Source organism: Aquarana catesbeiana, linkage group LG05, assembly GCF_042186555.1.
Source record: "Aquarana catesbeiana isolate 2022-GZ linkage group LG05, ASM4218655v1, whole genome shotgun sequence".
Classification (NCBI taxonomy): Eukaryota; Metazoa; Chordata; class Amphibia; order Anura; family Ranidae; genus Aquarana; species Aquarana catesbeiana.
Window position 1 is genome coordinate 227,701,665 of NC_133328.1, and position 19,019 is coordinate 227,720,683.

At 40.7% G+C, this 19,019-nt stretch overlaps 1 protein-coding gene across 2 annotated transcripts in view; it reads left to right on the forward strand.

Moving 5' to 3' along the window:
* DDC (dopa decarboxylase) overlaps window positions 1-19,019 on the forward strand; it is a 255,579-nt gene that overhangs the window by 163,211 nt on the left and 73,349 nt on the right. For both annotated transcript variants that reach the window (XM_073630603.1, XM_073630601.1), the window contains exon 8: window positions 4,111-4,205. In XM_073630603.1, coding sequence (XP_073486704.1) covers window positions 4,111-4,205 — 95 coding nt within the window. The remainder of the gene's footprint in view (window positions 1-4,110; window positions 4,206-19,019) is intronic.

The window sequence follows — 19,019 nt, forward strand, 5'->3', positions numbered from 1 at the left end:
GTCATATTTTAATATTTATTTTATTAATTTTTCCCGTGTGGGTAATTTCTTTTAGTAACAATTTATCAAAGGTTATAGAGAGTATTATAGAGTGTTTTTAATTGATTGTGCATAGGTGACACAAGTTTACGTTAACCTGAGATCCCCGTATTATTAATGCCCCCGGAGGTGTGGATAACCTCGCTGAAGCACTGAGATGGCCATTTGGTTATGTTGCTCCAGTGTATGTTTTAGCTTCGGATGTCCTCCATTTGAGTACCAAGTTGGCCGCTGGCCACGTGACTCCAGGTTGCCAGGTTACCATATACTATAAATACGGGATGGAGTAGTATATATATATATTTTATAGTCACATTTTTTATTACTGTTTTCACCAATAGACTTTATGAATCTATTTAATTTTGCATGTCTTATATGAATTTATATAATTGGCTATCAGTGTGGAACAATTTATTATTTACTTAAAAATATTTAGGTCCATATCGGTTCATGTGCACTGTATTTTGCTATTTGCACAATTTTTATAATTGATGTTAGAGGTTTATGTACTTATTGCATTTTGCACAATTTATAGAAAATGTATAACTTTTGACTTTGCACGATTATACATATCACTTACCCATTAGCAGCGCCATTACCACTTTTGAATTCCTTTTTCCTCTAAAGACAATAGTCCATCCAGTTCAACCTGTGTAGGCGTACATGTGTCAGTGTCTATAATTATTTCCCATATCCCTGTACATTGTGTTTTTTAAGATGCACGTCCAAGAGTCTTTTAAAAATATCAATACTCCCCGCTGACACCACCACTTGTGGAGGAGAGTTCTACATACTTATTGCGCTGACAGTGAAAACCCCCTTGCGCAGTTTAAGGTTAAACCGCTTCTCCTCCAATCTCATTGTGTGGCCCCATATCCTCTTACACTCCTTGAGACTGAATAGTTTTTTTTTCTATGCTGGAAATACCATTGAGGTATTTGTAAATTGCTATCATCTCCCCTCTCAAGCGTCGCTTCTCCAGGGAGAATACATTTAGAGCTTGTAGTCATTCTTCGTAATTGAGGTCCCCCAGTCCCCTTATTAATTTTGCTGCCCTTCTTTGGACTCCAGCTTCACATTGAATTTTTTTTCCCCTGAAAATTTCCATTTTCTCCAGAAAAAAAACACGGAAAAAAGGTTTTTTTCCAGAACTTATACATCTTTGGTCTTGTATTCAGACAATCACTAATTGCTGAAGTATACTGCAATGTGAGAAACATATCAGCCCCCTTGTGACCGTATTTAAACACAAAATATTAAACCCCCCCCACACACACACACACACACATCCCACATACACATACTGTACATGCACACAGGACACACTTTGTATAATGCAACAAGTATCCCTACCCATGCCAGTCAAGATTTTTAGTGAGAGGAGTCAGCTATATGGGAATTAGAGTTTTATGTTTTACAAGCTCATGCAATTCTGAAGCTGGATATGTTTGGTATGATCTTAGACCCAGTGACCAGTAGTACAGCTGGACCATGCTGCTTTTTTCTACGGTTACTGTTTCCCATCACTACCTCGCTCCAAGAGGCCCAAGCAGTGCAGAGCGGTGTAATGACCTAGTGATCAGTATAAGTGTAGTAGGAAGGATACAGAAGATGGAAGAGCTTACAATCAATTAATATATATTGGAAGATACAGAAGGTGGAATAGCTTGCAATCTATTAAGTGAAAAGAATGGTGGATGAAGTGAAATAGGCAACAGTTCATCTTTCTAGTGTGTATTTGGTCCAAAGCACCTAGTGTGAATCTTGTCTTCTCTGTCCTTCTGTTATCTGCATGAGGCACTTCTGACAGTTATTCCCGACACCAGGCAATCCCAGGAGACGCCCCACCATTACACAGCAGGTGATTGATAGCCTCAGCTGTGCATGTTTGTCTATGAGACTGTTGTGTTGTGTTTGTTAAAATATGATTTTTTTTTATATTAATCAGACATAACATTACATGGGACAATATTACAATAGTAGTTGGTTATAGAAATCAGATTACTGTCAGGTTTTGGCTTGAGTAGATATTTCTCAAACAAATGCTGTTGGATACAATGGGAACTTAGATACCATTGTTGTATTTGACAGTTTGAATAGGCTATTGTTTCTATAGCTACAGTAGACAGGTAAGAGAGGGTCTCTCAAACTGAAAGAATGACTGTTATTCAGTTGTTATGGAAAACAAGTTTGTAACCATGGTAAACAAAAGCCCAAAAAAAAGGAGCAGTAGAGACTGATAGTGGAGCCCACTTCATCATGCTTTAACACCAGAAGCCACTCATCATGGATTAACACAAGAGCAGGAGGAAGAATCTGTAATAAGCAAAGAAGAATGTGCCTTGTCTCCGGGAGCAACGGAGATCATGACTACACAGTAACCGGAGTTAAGTTACTTTGAAGTGTATTTCTACTGTTACAGACCATAGGCTGTTTATTTGCTAGGCATTTTGCTTGTTATAGATATCTGTCAGTCTTTTATTGTATTCCTAATATTGTAATAGTTTTGTATGTACAGCATCTTTGTATAGTAAAAGCACATTTACACACTGCAGAGGTCTCAGCTTCCTTGCTTATACCACAAAGTAACCTTGCTAGATAGACACAAGCAAAACAACTGTGTAGCGGGATATGTCTATTTCTCCCACTCAGGTCTCAGATTACCCTCAGCCCTCTGCTCTATGCTATTCAGTGTGTGACATCATATTCCCACTCTCTGTCTCCTGCAAGCTGAGAAATAGCCTTTGATGTGTGAACTTTGAATGACTGTAGATAAGATATGACTGCAGATAAACAGGTACAGCTTATGTAGGAGGATTTTTTTCACCACTGTGTACATGTGTACTGTGTGCATATACCCATTGAGGCTAACCACTTCAGCGGGTATATGTAGAAGTTTACAACCATTTTAAAGTGAAATAAAACCTATGGATTTACTTATTTGCCAGAACAGTTGTATTCAAGGCATGTCTCTAGGGACACCTGTTAGGGCTTGTTCACCAGCAGCCATGCTGAATGCATAGCCACCGGTGTGTGGTGGGAGGAACAGTGCCAATGCACCAATTTCGCATTGTATTGTTTACTTTTTAATTACACTAATTTTATTGAAATGTCACAAAGTAACATTTCAATAAGTTCCATTGGCCAGTGTATGGTGTGCATTGCACCAAGCTGCTCTGAAAGAAATCACTTAACGCCGTACCGTTTTTCAGCAGCACCACTGCAATCCATTGGGGTGAACTGGATCATAGGGTGCAAGGCTTTTTGCCTTTTCTTGAGGTAGGATTGCCCTGGGCAAGACTGATGTGCAGTCCAATGCACCCGGTGAGAATAGACTGTCAACGTTACCATTTTACTATGTCAGATCTCAACTAAACTCAACCAAGCCCTCAAATGGCCGATGTCATAGCTGATCACATGTGCAGCACCATGGCAACTAAAAATTTAAATGGAAGGTAAGATGACACTGTCTTCAGCTGTAAAGGGATAGGAGAGTTTAGTTCCATTTTAATATACTGTATTGGATTTTCCAATAAAATCTGTGGAAATGCATAAAAACTCATGTTGGCACACACTTACATATATTTTAGTTCATGCTTAAACTCACATGATAATGCACATCAATACACAATGAAATTTGTTTTAATGGAATTGCAATGCATTTTGACATGCATTGAAGCTGTTTTACTGAAGCTTGGTGTTTCAGGGCAGAGTCAAGATTGAAACGCTTAGTGGTTGCAAATGATACAAATCTTGACAGTAACAGAAATTGTGCCATACAGATTAAATAAACTTAACATATCCTGTTGCATAATGATTTCACAGTATGTGTGCAAGTCTTGGCCCTTTCCAGTTAAATTGCCACTTCAAGCTAACCTTTGTTCTATGCAGTCTTACTCAAATCTATAAGACTATGAGAATATTGATAGTGGAACATCTAATATTGTGGGACACCATATAAATCATATTTTTACTGTGTTGATAAATAGATTTCCGGCATGTTGTTTGTTTTTGCATAACTGCCCAAACTTAGTGTACCATGTAAATATAGAAATGGTTTATTTTTTGCAGGCAATGATGAAAATATATGGTTACACATTGATGCAGCATATGCAGGAAGTGCCTTTATTTGTCCTGAATTTAGATACCTTATGAAAGGTGTGGAGGTATGTACAGAATATAGATGATGATTATTATTATTTCATGGAAAATTTTTGGATAATGGATGATTTTTATAAAATATATATATTTCAGGTATTACTATAAAATTAATATTTGCACTGAACACACCTTGCATTTATCTGCAAAGCATATAGTTGGGCAGATGTCTCACTGAGAGAGGCATCTGTCCATGATCAAACATGTACTTGGACCACTGGGATACACCATAAGCAAAGAACACCTGTGCCTTGAAAATATCTTTTCTTTTTCTCCCAAAAAATGTAAATTATTCATGTTTGCTCCTACAGAGATTTTCCAGCGCACTGGGAAATCTCCATTTGTATCAAAAGCGCAAAAAAAATTTCCCTCAGAAATGCTTGTGATTGCCCTGTAAGTAAGATCTATGTAGACTAATTTGTACCTGTTGTCACTGAATAAAATTGGAACTGGTAAATTAATATATATAGATATATATCTAGATATAGATATAGATATATATATCTATATCTATATCTAGATATATATCTATATATATATAAATCTCTATATGTAACTATTAATTTTAATTTTTGTAAAATACTTCTTTCTCTAGATAAAATACTATAGTCAATTGAGTGTTAAATTGTCTCCATATAGGCTACCTATTTTCTGCCTATTCTGCCTATTCGGTCAGTATTTCATAGGTTCTTTCCTTACTTCTTTCTGATACTATAATATTTCTAATGAGAGATTTTCACTTTATTCGACTCATCTTTTTTTTTCAATAACTAGGGAAATCTCTGGCTCTCTATCCTCCTCCTTTTACTGCTTTTATAAACAAGTATAATACATTCCTGAAACGCAGACACATCTGCCAATTCTTTTATATCATATTACTCACATATTCTGATTGCTCTTTTGCCAAAAGGTAAAGTATCCAAACCAAAAAATTTCATACAAACACCCAACATGTTTCACCGATAACAACATGACTTTGTCTAGAGAAATTCCCAGTCATGTGTTTGGTGCAACAAAAAATATGCAAAGGCTTTCTCTTATGTAAGTTCTTTATAGATGATGCTCCACCCACTCTATATATGCACATTAGCTCCTGACATACAGTACATCAGCATTTGTATATAATGAAATTGCCCATTAATTTGATTTCTGGAGGATGACATAAACAGAGCACCTTCAATACACAATTTGCATTTAATGCCATATTGTAGTTATTGAAGTCTTTCATATATTTATTTCATGACTCTTTTTATACAAATTTTCACCATATTTCAACTTGATTTTGGATGTTCAATTGTGGATAAAAGGAAGTTAGGTGAGCCTTCATTTAAACCATTTTGGGTTTCTAGAATTGAAATTAAAAATATTTATATAAATTTAATTTAAGCCTTGAGCAGGGGCATTGCTAGGTCTACAAAAGATCTGGGGCTAGAGCCCATAGCAATGAAGTAAAGAAAGTCATACACTTTGGTGGGCATACACGTATGTATGTATGTATGTATGTATGTGTGTGGTTGTATATTTGTGTATGTGTGTGTATATATATATATATATATATATATATATATATATATATATATATATATATATATTATACACACAGTTGTGCTCATAAGTTTACATACCCTGGGCGAATTTATGATTTCTTGCCCATTTTTCAGAGAATATGAATGATAACACAAAACAGTTTACCCACCCCAGTTCTTAATACCGTGTATTGCCGCCTTTAACATCAACGACAGCTTGAAGTCTTTTGTGGTATTTGTGGATGAGGCTCTTTATCTTCTCAGATGGTAAAGCTGCCCATTCCTCTTGGCAAAAAGCCTCCAGTTCCTGTAAATTCTTGGGCTGTCTTACATGCACTGCACATTTGAGAGCCCCCCTTACATCAGGGTCCCCAGGGAGCCCCCCTTACATCAGGGTCCCCAGAGAGCCCCCTCTTACATCAGGGTCCCCAGAGTGCTCCCCCATACATCACGATCCCCAAAGGGCCTCCCCTTACATCAGGGTCCCCAGAGAGCTCCCCTCTTACATCAGGGTCCCCAGAGAGCCCCCCTTACATCAGGGTCCCCAGGGAGCCAGTATGCAGACAAAAGGGAGAGAGAGAGGGGGGAGAGAGTGAGAGAAAGCAATAGTAAGAAAAATACTACTGGAAGAGTGAGTAAGAGAGAGGCAGGAGGACAGAGATGCTGTATGAATGATAAGGAGAGTAAAGAGAATGCAGTGAGAGAGATTTTCCAGCAGCACCTTAATTCTTCCGCCACGGACGTTCTCCTGCTGCTGCCCTCAGGAAGAATCACAAGCTGACTCTGCAGACCAGGCACCAGATAGTGGGTGGCGCCTGCCGGATGTAAAGCAAAATCCAGTGCCACGGTGTGCGGCTGGTCTCCTGCTGCTACTGGCTTCAGGTATATTACTTAGTTTCCGCAGGTAACAGTGCAGTGGGCGGTGACGAGCCGGCCAGATCGAAGAGAAGGCATTGCATCTCATCAGAAAATTCAGCTTCTGCCACTGCTGACTAGCAGACACTGAGGGCAGACGGCCTACAGACTCGGGGCTCCAGATTCGGGGCTATAGCCCCAGTAGCCACCCCCTAACAATGCCACTGACCTTGAGAATTTTCTTATCAAAGCCCCTTTTTTTTATCCCTATATAAGTTCCCTAGCCACCTGAAAATTCAAACATCTAGGATTCCTTGATTTAACAGGATGAGCTTTTGGTTTCTCCCTATTTTTATATACCAGGGACGTGCAGTCAGGGGAGGCAAATGAAAAAATTGTAAAAATCTAGGGTCGTAGCTCGGTGACCCAAGGTCACAGAGACCATTTGGGTGGTAGGTAGCCTAAGTCCTACCCCACCACTGGTAAAAACTTGGGGCTCCTACGACCTATGGTTCCAGAGATATGGGGCTCCTTGAGCAGCCTGTCAGAAGCTACATACAGAGTGGCCAGTTTAAATATAAACTGGCACACTCTGTTTGCAGCAGATTGAGAAGTTGAGCTCACAGTGCCTCTCCTCACTTCTTGTCAGAGGCACTGAGTTCAATGGACAGCTTGGAGTCTTGGACCAATGGTAGAGTACCATTAGCCCCAGCTGTCCAATATAAATGCTGCAGTGGTGGCACGCCTCTCACTGCAGTGTCATAGAAGGGGCATGTGTCTAAAAGACAAATGCTCCCTTCCAGCCCAGCCCTCTTAACTATAACGAAATAACATGGGTTTATGGGTATAAGAATTACGCACAATTCCATGTTTTTCTCACACAGTTAAGAGGGAGAATGATAATCTGCTGCTGTTGAAAAGGTACTGTTATAATCAAGCAAAATCATATTATTATGCTATATGTTATAAGATCATTTATTATTTATCTATTTACTGTGAAATTCTGGTTTGAAGTTATAACGTCAATCTTCAGTAATTTGTCTGTTAGGCTACCTGCTTGAGTACAGTTTTTGAAAATAAAGTAAATTACCTTAAAAACAATATATAATTGTTTGTATATTAGTTACAGTAATTAACCCCTTGCCACCCAGGCCAATTCTGACACTTCTCTCCTACATTTTTTTGCTATAAAATTACTAGGAACCCCCAAACATTATATATATTGTTTTAGCAGACACCCTAGGGAATAAAATGGTGGTCATTGCAACATCTTTAATGTTACACAGTGTTGGCGCAGCAATTTTTCGAATGTGTTTTTTTTTTGGAAAAAAAATGTTTTATGAATAAAAAAAAAAACTCTAAAGATAACCTGATTTTTTTTGTATAATGTGAAAGATGATGTAACGCCAGGTAAATAGATACCTAACGTGTTACGCTGGCGCCAAACTTCAGTACTTAAAAATCTCCATAGGTGACACTTTAACATTTTTTACAGATTACATGTTTAGAGTTACAGAGGAGGTCTAGTTCTATAATTATTACTCTCGCTCTAACGATTGTGGCGTATGTAACCTGTGTGTATCTGGCTCTGATACTAGCCAGTACCTCACCAGCCACTGACCTCACTGCACGTCCCTGTTATATACGTATATTTAAGTGTTCTTGCATAGCAAGACCACTTACTGTTATCTCACATATATATTATTATTCTTATTATAGCCAAATTTACCACCCTAACTCCTCCCACAGTTTTTACACTACATAGACAAGTAATATACCGAAACGTGCGGATTGCTCCCGAATGGTGTGCTATTACTTTGTGGAACGTTTCGAAGAATGGTTCACGAAATATCGTTGTTTTTGCGGCAAAATTAGTCCCATAGGAATGAATGGCGAAATGTTCAATGTCATTTAATTGGTGTGCTATTACTTTGTGGAAATTTGTGAAAAGCTGAAAAATACCAGTGTGAATCCGGAATCAATGTCATTTAATTGGTGTGCTATTACTTTGTGGAACGTTTCGCCGAATGGTTCACAAAATATTGTCGTTTTTGCGGCGAAATTGGTCCCATAGGAATGAATGGCGAAATGTTCAAAACTAGAGTGGGAGGTGACAAAAGCTGACAACCCCATGATCAGCCAAAACATTATGACCACCCCATGATCAGCCAAAAAATATTGAACATGAAAAAAAAAAATATTTTTGAAAAAAAATCATTTTTGAAAAAAAAAAAAAATCATTTTTGAAAAAAAAAAATCATTTTTGAAAAAAAAATTCATTTTTGAAAAAAAAAAAAAAATCATTTTTGAAAAAAAAAAATCATTTTTGAAAAAAAAAAATCATTTTTGAAAACAAAAACAAAATCATTTTTGAAAAAAATGTTCAGCTCTTTCAGCTAATGATGGGACTTCAACTGTTTTACTACTATTTATACTTTTTAAAATATTAAGCTTTTTAACACTTTTCACAGTTACTCAAGCCACTCCACCCAGTTACTCCGCCCACTCCAGTTGTAGAGGCAAGAACACTTTTCACAATTTCCCCAGAAATTGTAGCTTTTCTAGTTTTTACATGTTTCAATACTGTGCATTGGAACTATCTGGTCATTATTTCAACATACATGAGCTAGCTGAAACAGCATGCTTTATAAATTACCCCTACAATGCTACAGTTATAAAAAGACATTTATGCCTATTGTTTCACTAGCTAGGGTTTGTGAAATTTCTTTCACAGTAGGAACAAGGGGATTCTTCCAAATTTCTTTTATTGGTCCACCTTTCTGCTTTTCCATGTGGCTGCGCACGAAGAGGTATTCATGTTCCCCATTCTGTACTTCCCACTAGGTTTATTTGGTAGCATTTTTCTCAAATCTTTATCATATATTGCTTGCTATCAGACAGTTTTTTCACAGGATGCTTAACCCCTTCACGCCGACCGTATGCAAATTTGCGTTCATGGCCTGAAGGGGTTATACCGGGATGATGCCTGCATCACCCTGGTACCGTTTTTTTAGAGTGGGCGGTTGGCTCTTTAGTGATAACATCCGATGCGGCTAAAAGCCGCTCGCCTGTTATCCTAAAGGAGCAGGAGAGGACATTCCTCCCCCGCCACCTTTTGCCACTCTTCCCGAGCCTCCCGTCCCACCGGGAGACCTGAGCCACCAGTCGGCATGTCTGCTGCCTAGGCTGAGAACCGAACGAAGCCGTATTCGGCTCTGATTGGGTCTCCGAGGTAAAATCCCGGAAGCAAAGTCACAACGTCACTTGCGGTTTACTCGTCTGTCAACGGCACCATTTTAAAAAAGTGACAGTATTTAGAATCGCCAATTTTGTCGATCTGAATACTTTTAAGTGCAAAGGAGGGATTTGGGGTCTTTTGGACCCCTGATCCCTCCATAAAGAGTACCTGTCCCCACCTATTACTGTCATGAGGGATGTTTACATTCCTTGTGACAGCAATAAAAGTTATCAGATTTTTTTTAAAGGAACAATGTAAAAAAATAAATAAATAAATAAGAAAATAATAACAATTTTAAAGCGCCCCCGTCCCGCGTGCTTGAGCAACAAAGAAAACACATACGTCACAGCCGCACATGTAAACGGTGTTCAAATCACACATGTGAAGTATCGCCAGAATTGCCAGAGTGAGAACAATATTTCTCGCACCTCCTCCCTACAGACCTCCTCTGAAACTCTAACCTGGTAACCATAAAACATTTTTAACCACTTGAGCCCCGGACCATTATGCTGCCTAAGGACCAGAGGTCTTTTTCCAATTTGGCACTGCGTCGCTTTAACTGCTAATTGCGCGGTCATGCAATGCTGTACCCAAACGAAATTTGCGTCCTTTTCTTCCCACAAATAGAGCTTTCTTTTGATGGTATTTGATCACCTCTGCAGTTTTTATTTTTTGCGCTATAAACGGAAAAAGACAGAAAATTTTGAAAAAAAATGATATTTTCTACTTTTTGTTATAAAAAAAATCCAATAAACTAAATTTTAGTCATACATTTAGGCCAAAATGTATTCGGCCACATGTCTTTGGTGAAAAAAAATGTCAATAAGCATATATTTATTGGTTTGCGCAAAAGTTATAGCGTCTACAAACTAGGGTACATTTTCTGTAATTTACACAGCTTTTAGTTTATGACTGCCTATGTCATTTCTTGAGGTGCTAAAATGGCAGGGCAGTACAAAACCCCCCCAAATGACCCCATTTTGGAAAGTAGACACCCCAAGGAAATTGCTGAGAGGCATGTTGAACCCATTGAATATTTATTTTTTTTGTCCCAAGTGATTGAATAATGACAAAAAAAAAAAAAAATATTTACAAAAAGTTGTCACTAAATGATATATTGCTCACACAGGCCATGGGCCTATGTGGAATTGCACCCCAAAATACATTTAGCTGCTTCTCCTGAGTATGGGGATACCACATGTGTGGGACTTTTTGGGAGCTTAAACCGCATACGGGGCCCCGAAAACCAAGCACTGCCTTCAGGATTTCTAAGGGTGTAAATTTTTGATTTCACTCTTCACTGCCTATCACAGTTTCGGAGGCCATGGAATGCCCAGGTGGCACAAAACCCCCCCAAATGACCCCATTTTGGAAAGTAGACACCCCAAGCTATTTGCTGAGAGGCATATTGAGTCCATGGAATATTTTATATTTTGACACAAGTTGCGGGAAAGTGACACTTTTTTTTTTTTTTTTTTTGCACAAAGTTGTCACTAAATGATATATTGCTCACACAGGCCATGGGCATATGTGGAATTGCACCCCAAAATACATTTAGCTGCTTCTCCTGAGTATGGGGATACCACATGTGTGGGACTTTTTGGGAGCCTAGCCGCGTACGGGGCCCCGAAAACCAAGCACCGCCTTCAGGATTTCTAAGGGTGAAAATTTTTGATTTCACTCTTCACTGCCTATCACAGTTTCGGAGGCCATGGAATGCCCAGGTGGCACAAAACCCCCCCAAATGACCCCATTTTGGAAAGTAGACACCCCAAGCTATTTGCTGAGAGGCATGGTGGGTATTTTGCAGCTCTCATTTGTTTTTGAAAATGAAGAAAGACAAGAAAAAAATTTTTTTTTTTTCTTTTTTCAATTTTCAAAACTTTGTGACAAAAAGTGAGGTCTGCAAAATACTCACTATACCTCTCAGCAAATAGCTTGGGGTGTCTACTTTCCAAAATGGGGTCATTTGGGGGGGTTTTGTGCCACCTGGGCTTTCCATGGCCTCCGAAACTGTGATAGGCAGTGAAGAGTGAAATCAAAAATTCACGCCCTTAGAAAGCCTGAAGGCGGTGCTTGGTTTTCAGGGTCCCGTACGCGGCTAGGCTCCCAAAAAGTCTCACACATGTGGTATCCCCGTACTCAGGAGAAGCAACAGAATGTATTTTGGGGTGTAATTTCACATATTCCCATGGCATGTTTGAGCAATATATCATTTAGTGACAACTTTGTGCAAAAAAAAAAAAAAAAAAAAAAAATTTGTCTCTTTCCCGCAACTTGTGTCGCAATATAAAATATTCCATGGACTCGACATGCCTCTCAGCAAATAGCTTGGGGTGTCTACTTTCCAAAATGGGGTCATTTGGGGGGGTTTTGAACTGTCCTGGCATTTTATGCACAACATTTAGAAGCTTATGTCACACATCACTCACTCTTCTAACCACTTGAAGACAAAGCCCTTTCTGACACTTTTTGTTTACATGAAAAAGATATTTTTTTTTCCAAAAAAATTACTTTGAACCCCCAAACATTATATATTTTTTTAAAGCAAATGCCCTACAGATTTAAATGGTGGGTGTTTCATTTTTTTTTTTTTCACACAGTATTTGCGCAGCGATTTTTCAAACGCATTTTTTGGGGAAAAAACACACTTTTTTAAATTTTAATGCACTAAAACACACTATATTGCCCAAATGTTTGATGAAATAAAAAAGATGATCTTAGACCGAGTACATGGATACCAAACATGACATGCTTTAAAATTGCGCACAAACGTGCAGTGGCAACAAAATAAATACATTTTTAAAAGCCTTTAAAAGCCTTTACAGGTTACCACTTTAGATTTACAGAGGAGGTCTACTGCAAAAATTACTGCCTTCGATCTGACCTTCGCGGCGATACCTCACATGCATGGTGCAATTGCTGTTTACGTTTGACGACAGACCGCCGCTTGCGTTCGCCTTAGCGCGAGAGCAGGGGGCGACAGGGGTGCTTTTTTTTTTTTTTCTTTATTAATTTTTTGATTTTTTATCTTATTTTTAAACTGTTCCTTTCATTTTTTTTTTTTTTTAAATCATTTTTATTGTTATCTCGGGGAATGTAAATATCCCCTATGATAGCAATAGGTAGTGACAGGTACTCTTTTTTGAAAAAATTGGGGTCTATTAGACCCTAGATCTCTCCTCTGCCCTCAAAGCATCTGATGACACCAAGATCGGTGTGATAAAATGCTTCCCCAATTTCCCAATGGCGCTATTTACATCTGGCGAAATCTAAGTCATAAAATGCTCGTAGCTTCCGGTTTCTTAGGCCATAGAGATGTTTGGAGCCACTCTGGTCTCTGATCAGCTCTATGGTCAGCTGGCTGAATCACCGGCTGCATTCTCAGGTTCCCTGTTGAGACAGGAGAGCCAGAGAAAAACACGGAAGACGGTGGGGGGGGGGCATTCCCTCCCACGGCTTGTAAAAGCAGTCTAGAGGCTAATTAGCTGCTAGGATTGCTTTTACATGAAAGCCGACCGCTGGCTGAAAAGAATGATACCAAGATGATACCTAAACCTGCAGGCATCATTCTGGTATAACCATTCAAAGTCGTGAATGGCGTACCTGAAGACAAAAAAATGGTTAACAATAAAGCACAGTAAACGGTAAATAATAAGTATAAATAATTACATACCTGAAAAACAAACATGATAAAACATAATAACAATAAAACATTGCAGAATAGAATACAGTAAAAAAGAGCAGAACAAGAGAGAGAGAATAGAGAGAGAGAGAACAATAAAACGACAACTATTTTTTTTTATTTTATATATTTTTTTCTTTTTTTTACACTTTTTTTGTAACTAACTTTTATAACGGTAACCGGTTCCAGGTTCGGGTCTCTCAAAATGCGATGGCATCTTGGGAGACCCTGTGAAAGTGTGCCTAGTCTGTGCAATGCTGTACCCTACGCTAATACTCAACTAGTGAATGGTAGCGTTCAAAATATTCACCAATGCAAAGACCAGGATTGTCAGGACAGGAGGGACAATAATAGCGGGTGTCACGCCTATATCCGCGCTTGCTGCAGACACAACATCTTTTTTGGGGGGCGTTGGGTAGGGGTACTCGGGAGGACATAAAGAAAATGCCTCTCATGCAGCCGACTGCATTTGGTTGGGGATGTGAATGGGGGAAGTACGGGCGCTGCAGAAGCGGTGGGTTCCCAATTAGGATTGGCGAATGCAGCAGGAAGGGCACTATGGGCACGACGGGCCTGTGTTTGTCTTCTTGGTGGCAGCGGGACACTACTTGTGCTTGCCACCTCACCAGCTTGAACTGCACTTATGGGACTCGCCACGTCACCAAGTGTTACTGCAGTGCTGGTTTGACTACGACCGGGGTGTACTAGGTCGCTGGTGCTTGCCAGTTCAATAAAAAGCTACCAAAAAAACTGTTAGCGATCGCAGGGATCAGGCCTGACTCTGCGAACGTTGCAGTTTAGTTTAGTGTTTTGTAAGTGACAGTGATCGATCGATACTGCACTTGGGTGGGCTGGGCCGGGCGGAGGGGCAAAATGCAGGTGCTAGCAGGTATCTGGGCTGATCCCGCTAACACTGCGTTTTTGGGAACCCTAAACTGCTGGGGACGCTAGTATAGATCTGATCGGATCAGATATTGATCCGTTCAGATACTATACCACTAAGGGAGGCGTATGCTGCATGCGTGGGTGTTAGCGGTACTGGCGCTAATCTGACGCTGCTTGGGGCTGGTGCTTGCCAGTTCACCAAAATACTACCAAAAAAACTGTTAGCGATCGCAGGGATCAGGCCTGACTCTGCGAACGCTGCAGTTATGCATTTAGTGTTTTGTAAGTGTCAGTGATCGATCGATACTGCACTTGGGTGGGCTGGGCTGGGCCGGGCGGAGGGGCAAAACGCAGGTGCTAGCAGGTATCTGGGCTGATCCCGCTAACACTGTGTTTTTGGGAACCCTAAACTGCTGGGGACGCTAGTATAGATCTGATCGGATCAGATATTGATCCGTTCAGATACTATACCACTAAGGGAGGCGTATGCTGCATGCGTGGGTGTTAGCGGTACTGGCGCTAATTTGACGCTGCTTGGGGCTGGTGCTTGCCAGTTCACCAAAATACTACCAAAGAAACTGTTAGCGATCGCAGGGATCAGGCCTGACTCTGCGAACGCTGCAGTTATGCGTTTAGTGTTTTGTAAGTGACAGTGATCGATCGATACTGCACTTGGGTGGGCTAAGCTGGGCCGGGCGGAGGGGCAAAACGCAGGTTCTAGCAGGTATCTGGGCTGATCCCGCTAACACTGTGTTTTTGGGAACCCTAAACTGCTGGGGACGCTAGTATAGATCTGATTAGATCAGATATTGATCCGATCAGATACTATACCACTAAGGGAGGCGTATGCTGCGTGCGTGGGTGTTAGCAGTACTGGCGCTAATCTGACGCTGCCTGGGGCGACGCATATCACCGCCGGGCGATCAGGGGGCTAAACCTTTATTCGGTAATAAACGGCGGGTGCCCTCACACTAAAAAAAATAAACAAACTAACCAGCGTCACCCGTAACACTTATACGGTGATCAGTGGTGAAAGGGTTAACTAGGGGGCCATCAAGGGGTTAAAACATTTATTAGATAGTATATGGGGGTCCCTGTCGCTATAAAACGCTGACGGCGAACCTAAATATTTACCTCACTAACTAGCGTCACCAGCGACACTCATACAGCGATCAGAAAAATGATCGCTTAGCGACACTGGTGACAGGGGGTGATCAAGGGGTTAAAACTTTATTAGGGGGGGTTAGGGGGGTATCCTAGACCTAAAGGGGGGTAATATTCACTGTCCCAACACTGTAACTGTCACAAACTGACACCAATGCAGTAATCAGAAAAAAAAAAAAACTGCTGGTGTCAGTTTGTGACAGGGAGGGGGGGGGGGTGATTGGGGGGGGGATCGGGGGGCGATCGGGGGGGGATCGGGGTGTTTTGTGTGCCTGGCATGTTCTACTGTGTGTGTAGTGTTAGTGCACTCACAGTGAAGTCTTCTCTCCTCGGCGCTGCAACGGAATACCGAGCCGAGGAGAGATGATATCATTTCCTTTGCTGCTGTTTAGCATACAGCAGCAAAGGAAGTTATCTGATTGGCCGGCGGCGATCGCGAGGGGGGGGCCACGAACGGATGGCCTCCCCCTCACCTCCGATCGCCGGGGGACCAAAGACGACCGCCTCGGGCACCGGGGGGGGGTCCGATCGGACCCCCCACCCGCGGAAGGCAAATCACGTATATATACGTGATTTTGCCTGTCCGTGCCACCTTGCCGACGTAAATCGGCGTGAGGCGGTCGTCAAGTGGTTAAAGCATCGCCTATATGGATTTTTAGGTACCGTTGTTTGTCGCCATTTCACGAGTGTGCGCAATTTCAAAGCATGACATGTTAGGTGTATTACTCGGCGTAACATCATCTTTCACATTATATTAAAAAATTGGGCCAACTTTACTATTTAGTTTTTTTTAATTCATGAAAGTGTCTTTTTTACAAAAAAAAATGCTATTGAAAGACCACCACACAAATACTGTGTGACATAAAATATTGCAACAATCACCATTTTATTCTCTAGGGTCTCTGCTAAAAAAATATATATAATGTTTGGGGGTTCCAAGTTATTTTCTAGCAAAAATACTGATTTTAACTTGTAAGCAACAAATGTCAGAAATGGGCTTAGGCGTGAAAGGGTTAAAATCTGGCCTGATTGAGTAGTTGCCAATCACCCTAATAATACTTTCTTCTTTCTTATATTATTCTTTTAATAGGGATATGCAAGTCCAAGATTTTGCTTTTTGATATATTTTGATATAGAGTATCTGTGATTTTTGCTTTTTGACATAGGGTATCTATGGTTCTCAGATCTTTCATTAAAGCGGAGTTCCAACGTATAATAACATTTTTTTTTTTCTAAATTTCTAAGATCATCTAATCAAAATGTACCACTCACTTTTTTGGTGAAAAATATCCTCTGATGTTCGTTTTCGTATCAAAAAGCAACTTATATAATTTCTTCCTGAAAGTTCTCATCTTGCCTGTGGGCATGTGAAGCCCACAAGCATCCTCTTCCGGGATACGGTGCTGCTGAGCGACCAGCACGCACCATCCATTCTCTCCCCGATCTTGCGCATGCGCAATCATCCTTTATTGGAGCGCCGTCAACTACTCAGGTTGCCATAACAACGAGCAGCGGCGTTGGAAGTGCCCGCCCCCTTGTTATGGCAACCTAGCCCTCGGCGCAGCCCACTGACTCCTGGGAAATGATGACACACATATCCCAGGAGCAGTAGCGAGTGGAGGCGCCGAGGGAAGTGGCGTAAGGAGCTGAGGTGAGTAAGGAGGCAGATTACGAGGGACCCCCTAGCAACAGGCATTAAGAGGTGAGTAAAAAAATTTTTTTTTTCCAAATGTTATTAATCGTTTTTAATGCAGCTGATTAATGCAAAAATAATTTTAGGAGTAGAACTCCACTTTAAGGCTGTGCCAATTGCAGTCCCTTTTTAATTGTCTATAAATATTGGCATTGAAAAGACAAATGTTGTGCTTTAATATGAACTGAAATAAATCCATCACAAAGTACATGGAGAAATGACTTGCTCTTTAGGAAATGTCTACAATTCTGAATACCCAAATTAAATAAATTACTTTCACATCAAGGCTCGCAAACACGACTCCTTCCCCAACTATAATTTATTGCAATCTGTTTGGCAAAATCTCTTGTGTCTTTAATGTACAATGGCAAGATTTTCACAAAAGGTCTCGAAATCATCTGAGTATATTTACATAATCATTCTATCAGATTTTTATTTCTAGACATGATGGGTCCACAATATCTTTGTTGAACTCTGGGGGAGAGTCAGCCTCTGTTCACACCAGAGGCGGCACGACTTGCAGGTCGCCTCACCGAGGCGACCTGCACACGACTGCCCGGGCGACTTGCAAAACGACTTCTGTATAGAAGTCTATGCAAGTCGCCCCAAGTCGCCCCCAAAGTCGTACAGGAACCTTTTTCTAAGTCGGAGCAACTTGCGTCGCTCCGATTAGAACGGTTCCATTGTACTGAACGGGACGCTATTTGTCAGGCGACCTAGGTCGCCTGACAAGTCGTCCTAGTGTGAACCGAGCCTTAAAAGTATAATTTGTTGGATAAGATTTAACATGTATCTATACAGGCATACCTCACTTTTAAGTATGCAATGGGGTTTATTTAATAAAGCTGGAAAGTGCAAAATCAGGCTTAGTGCATAGAAACCAATGAGCTTCCAGGTTTTATTACCAAAGCCTAATTGAACAAGCTGGGGTTAGAAGCTCATTGGTTTCTATGCAGAAGTGAGCCTGATTTTGCACTTTCCAGCTTTAGTAAATAAACCCCATTGTGTACTTAAAAGTGGGGTATGCCTGTGCTATTTTTTGAGTTCACTTTGACCTCAACAGTTTTTTGTTTTTTTTTAACAGGCCATCCAACTCCTGTATATAATCTCTTGCCAGATCACTTTCCAAAGTCTCATATTGAGAGATGGCTTCCAGGATTTTAAGACATACACTATATTGTCAAAAGTATTGGGACACCTGCCTTTACACGCACATGAACTTTAATGACATCCCAGTCTTAGTCCATAGGGTTCAATATTGAGTTGGATCACCCTTTGCAGCTATAACAGCGTCAACTCTTCTGGGAAGGCTGTCCACAAGGTTTAGGAGTGTGTCATAGGAATGTTTGACCTTTCTTTTAGAAGCGCATTTTTGAGGTCAGGCACTGATGTTGGACGAGAAGGCCTGGCTCACAGTCTCCGCTCTAATTTATCCCAAAGGTTTTTTATCAGGCTGAGGTCAGGACTCTGAGCAGGCCAGTCAAGTTCCTCCACCCCAAAAAGGTCCATGTCTTTATGGACCTTGCTTTGTGCACTGGTCAAAATCATTTGATGGAGGGGGATTATGGTGTGTGGTTGTTTTTCAGGGGTTGGGCTTGACCCCCTAGTTCCAGTGAAGGGAACTCCCAAGGTAGCAGTATTTTGGACAATTTCTTGCTCCCAACTTTGTGGGAATCGTTTGGGGATGGCCCCTTTCTGTTCCAACATGACTGCGCACCAGTGCACAAAGCAAGGTCCATAAAGACATGGATGAGCAAGTTTGGGGTGGAGGAACTT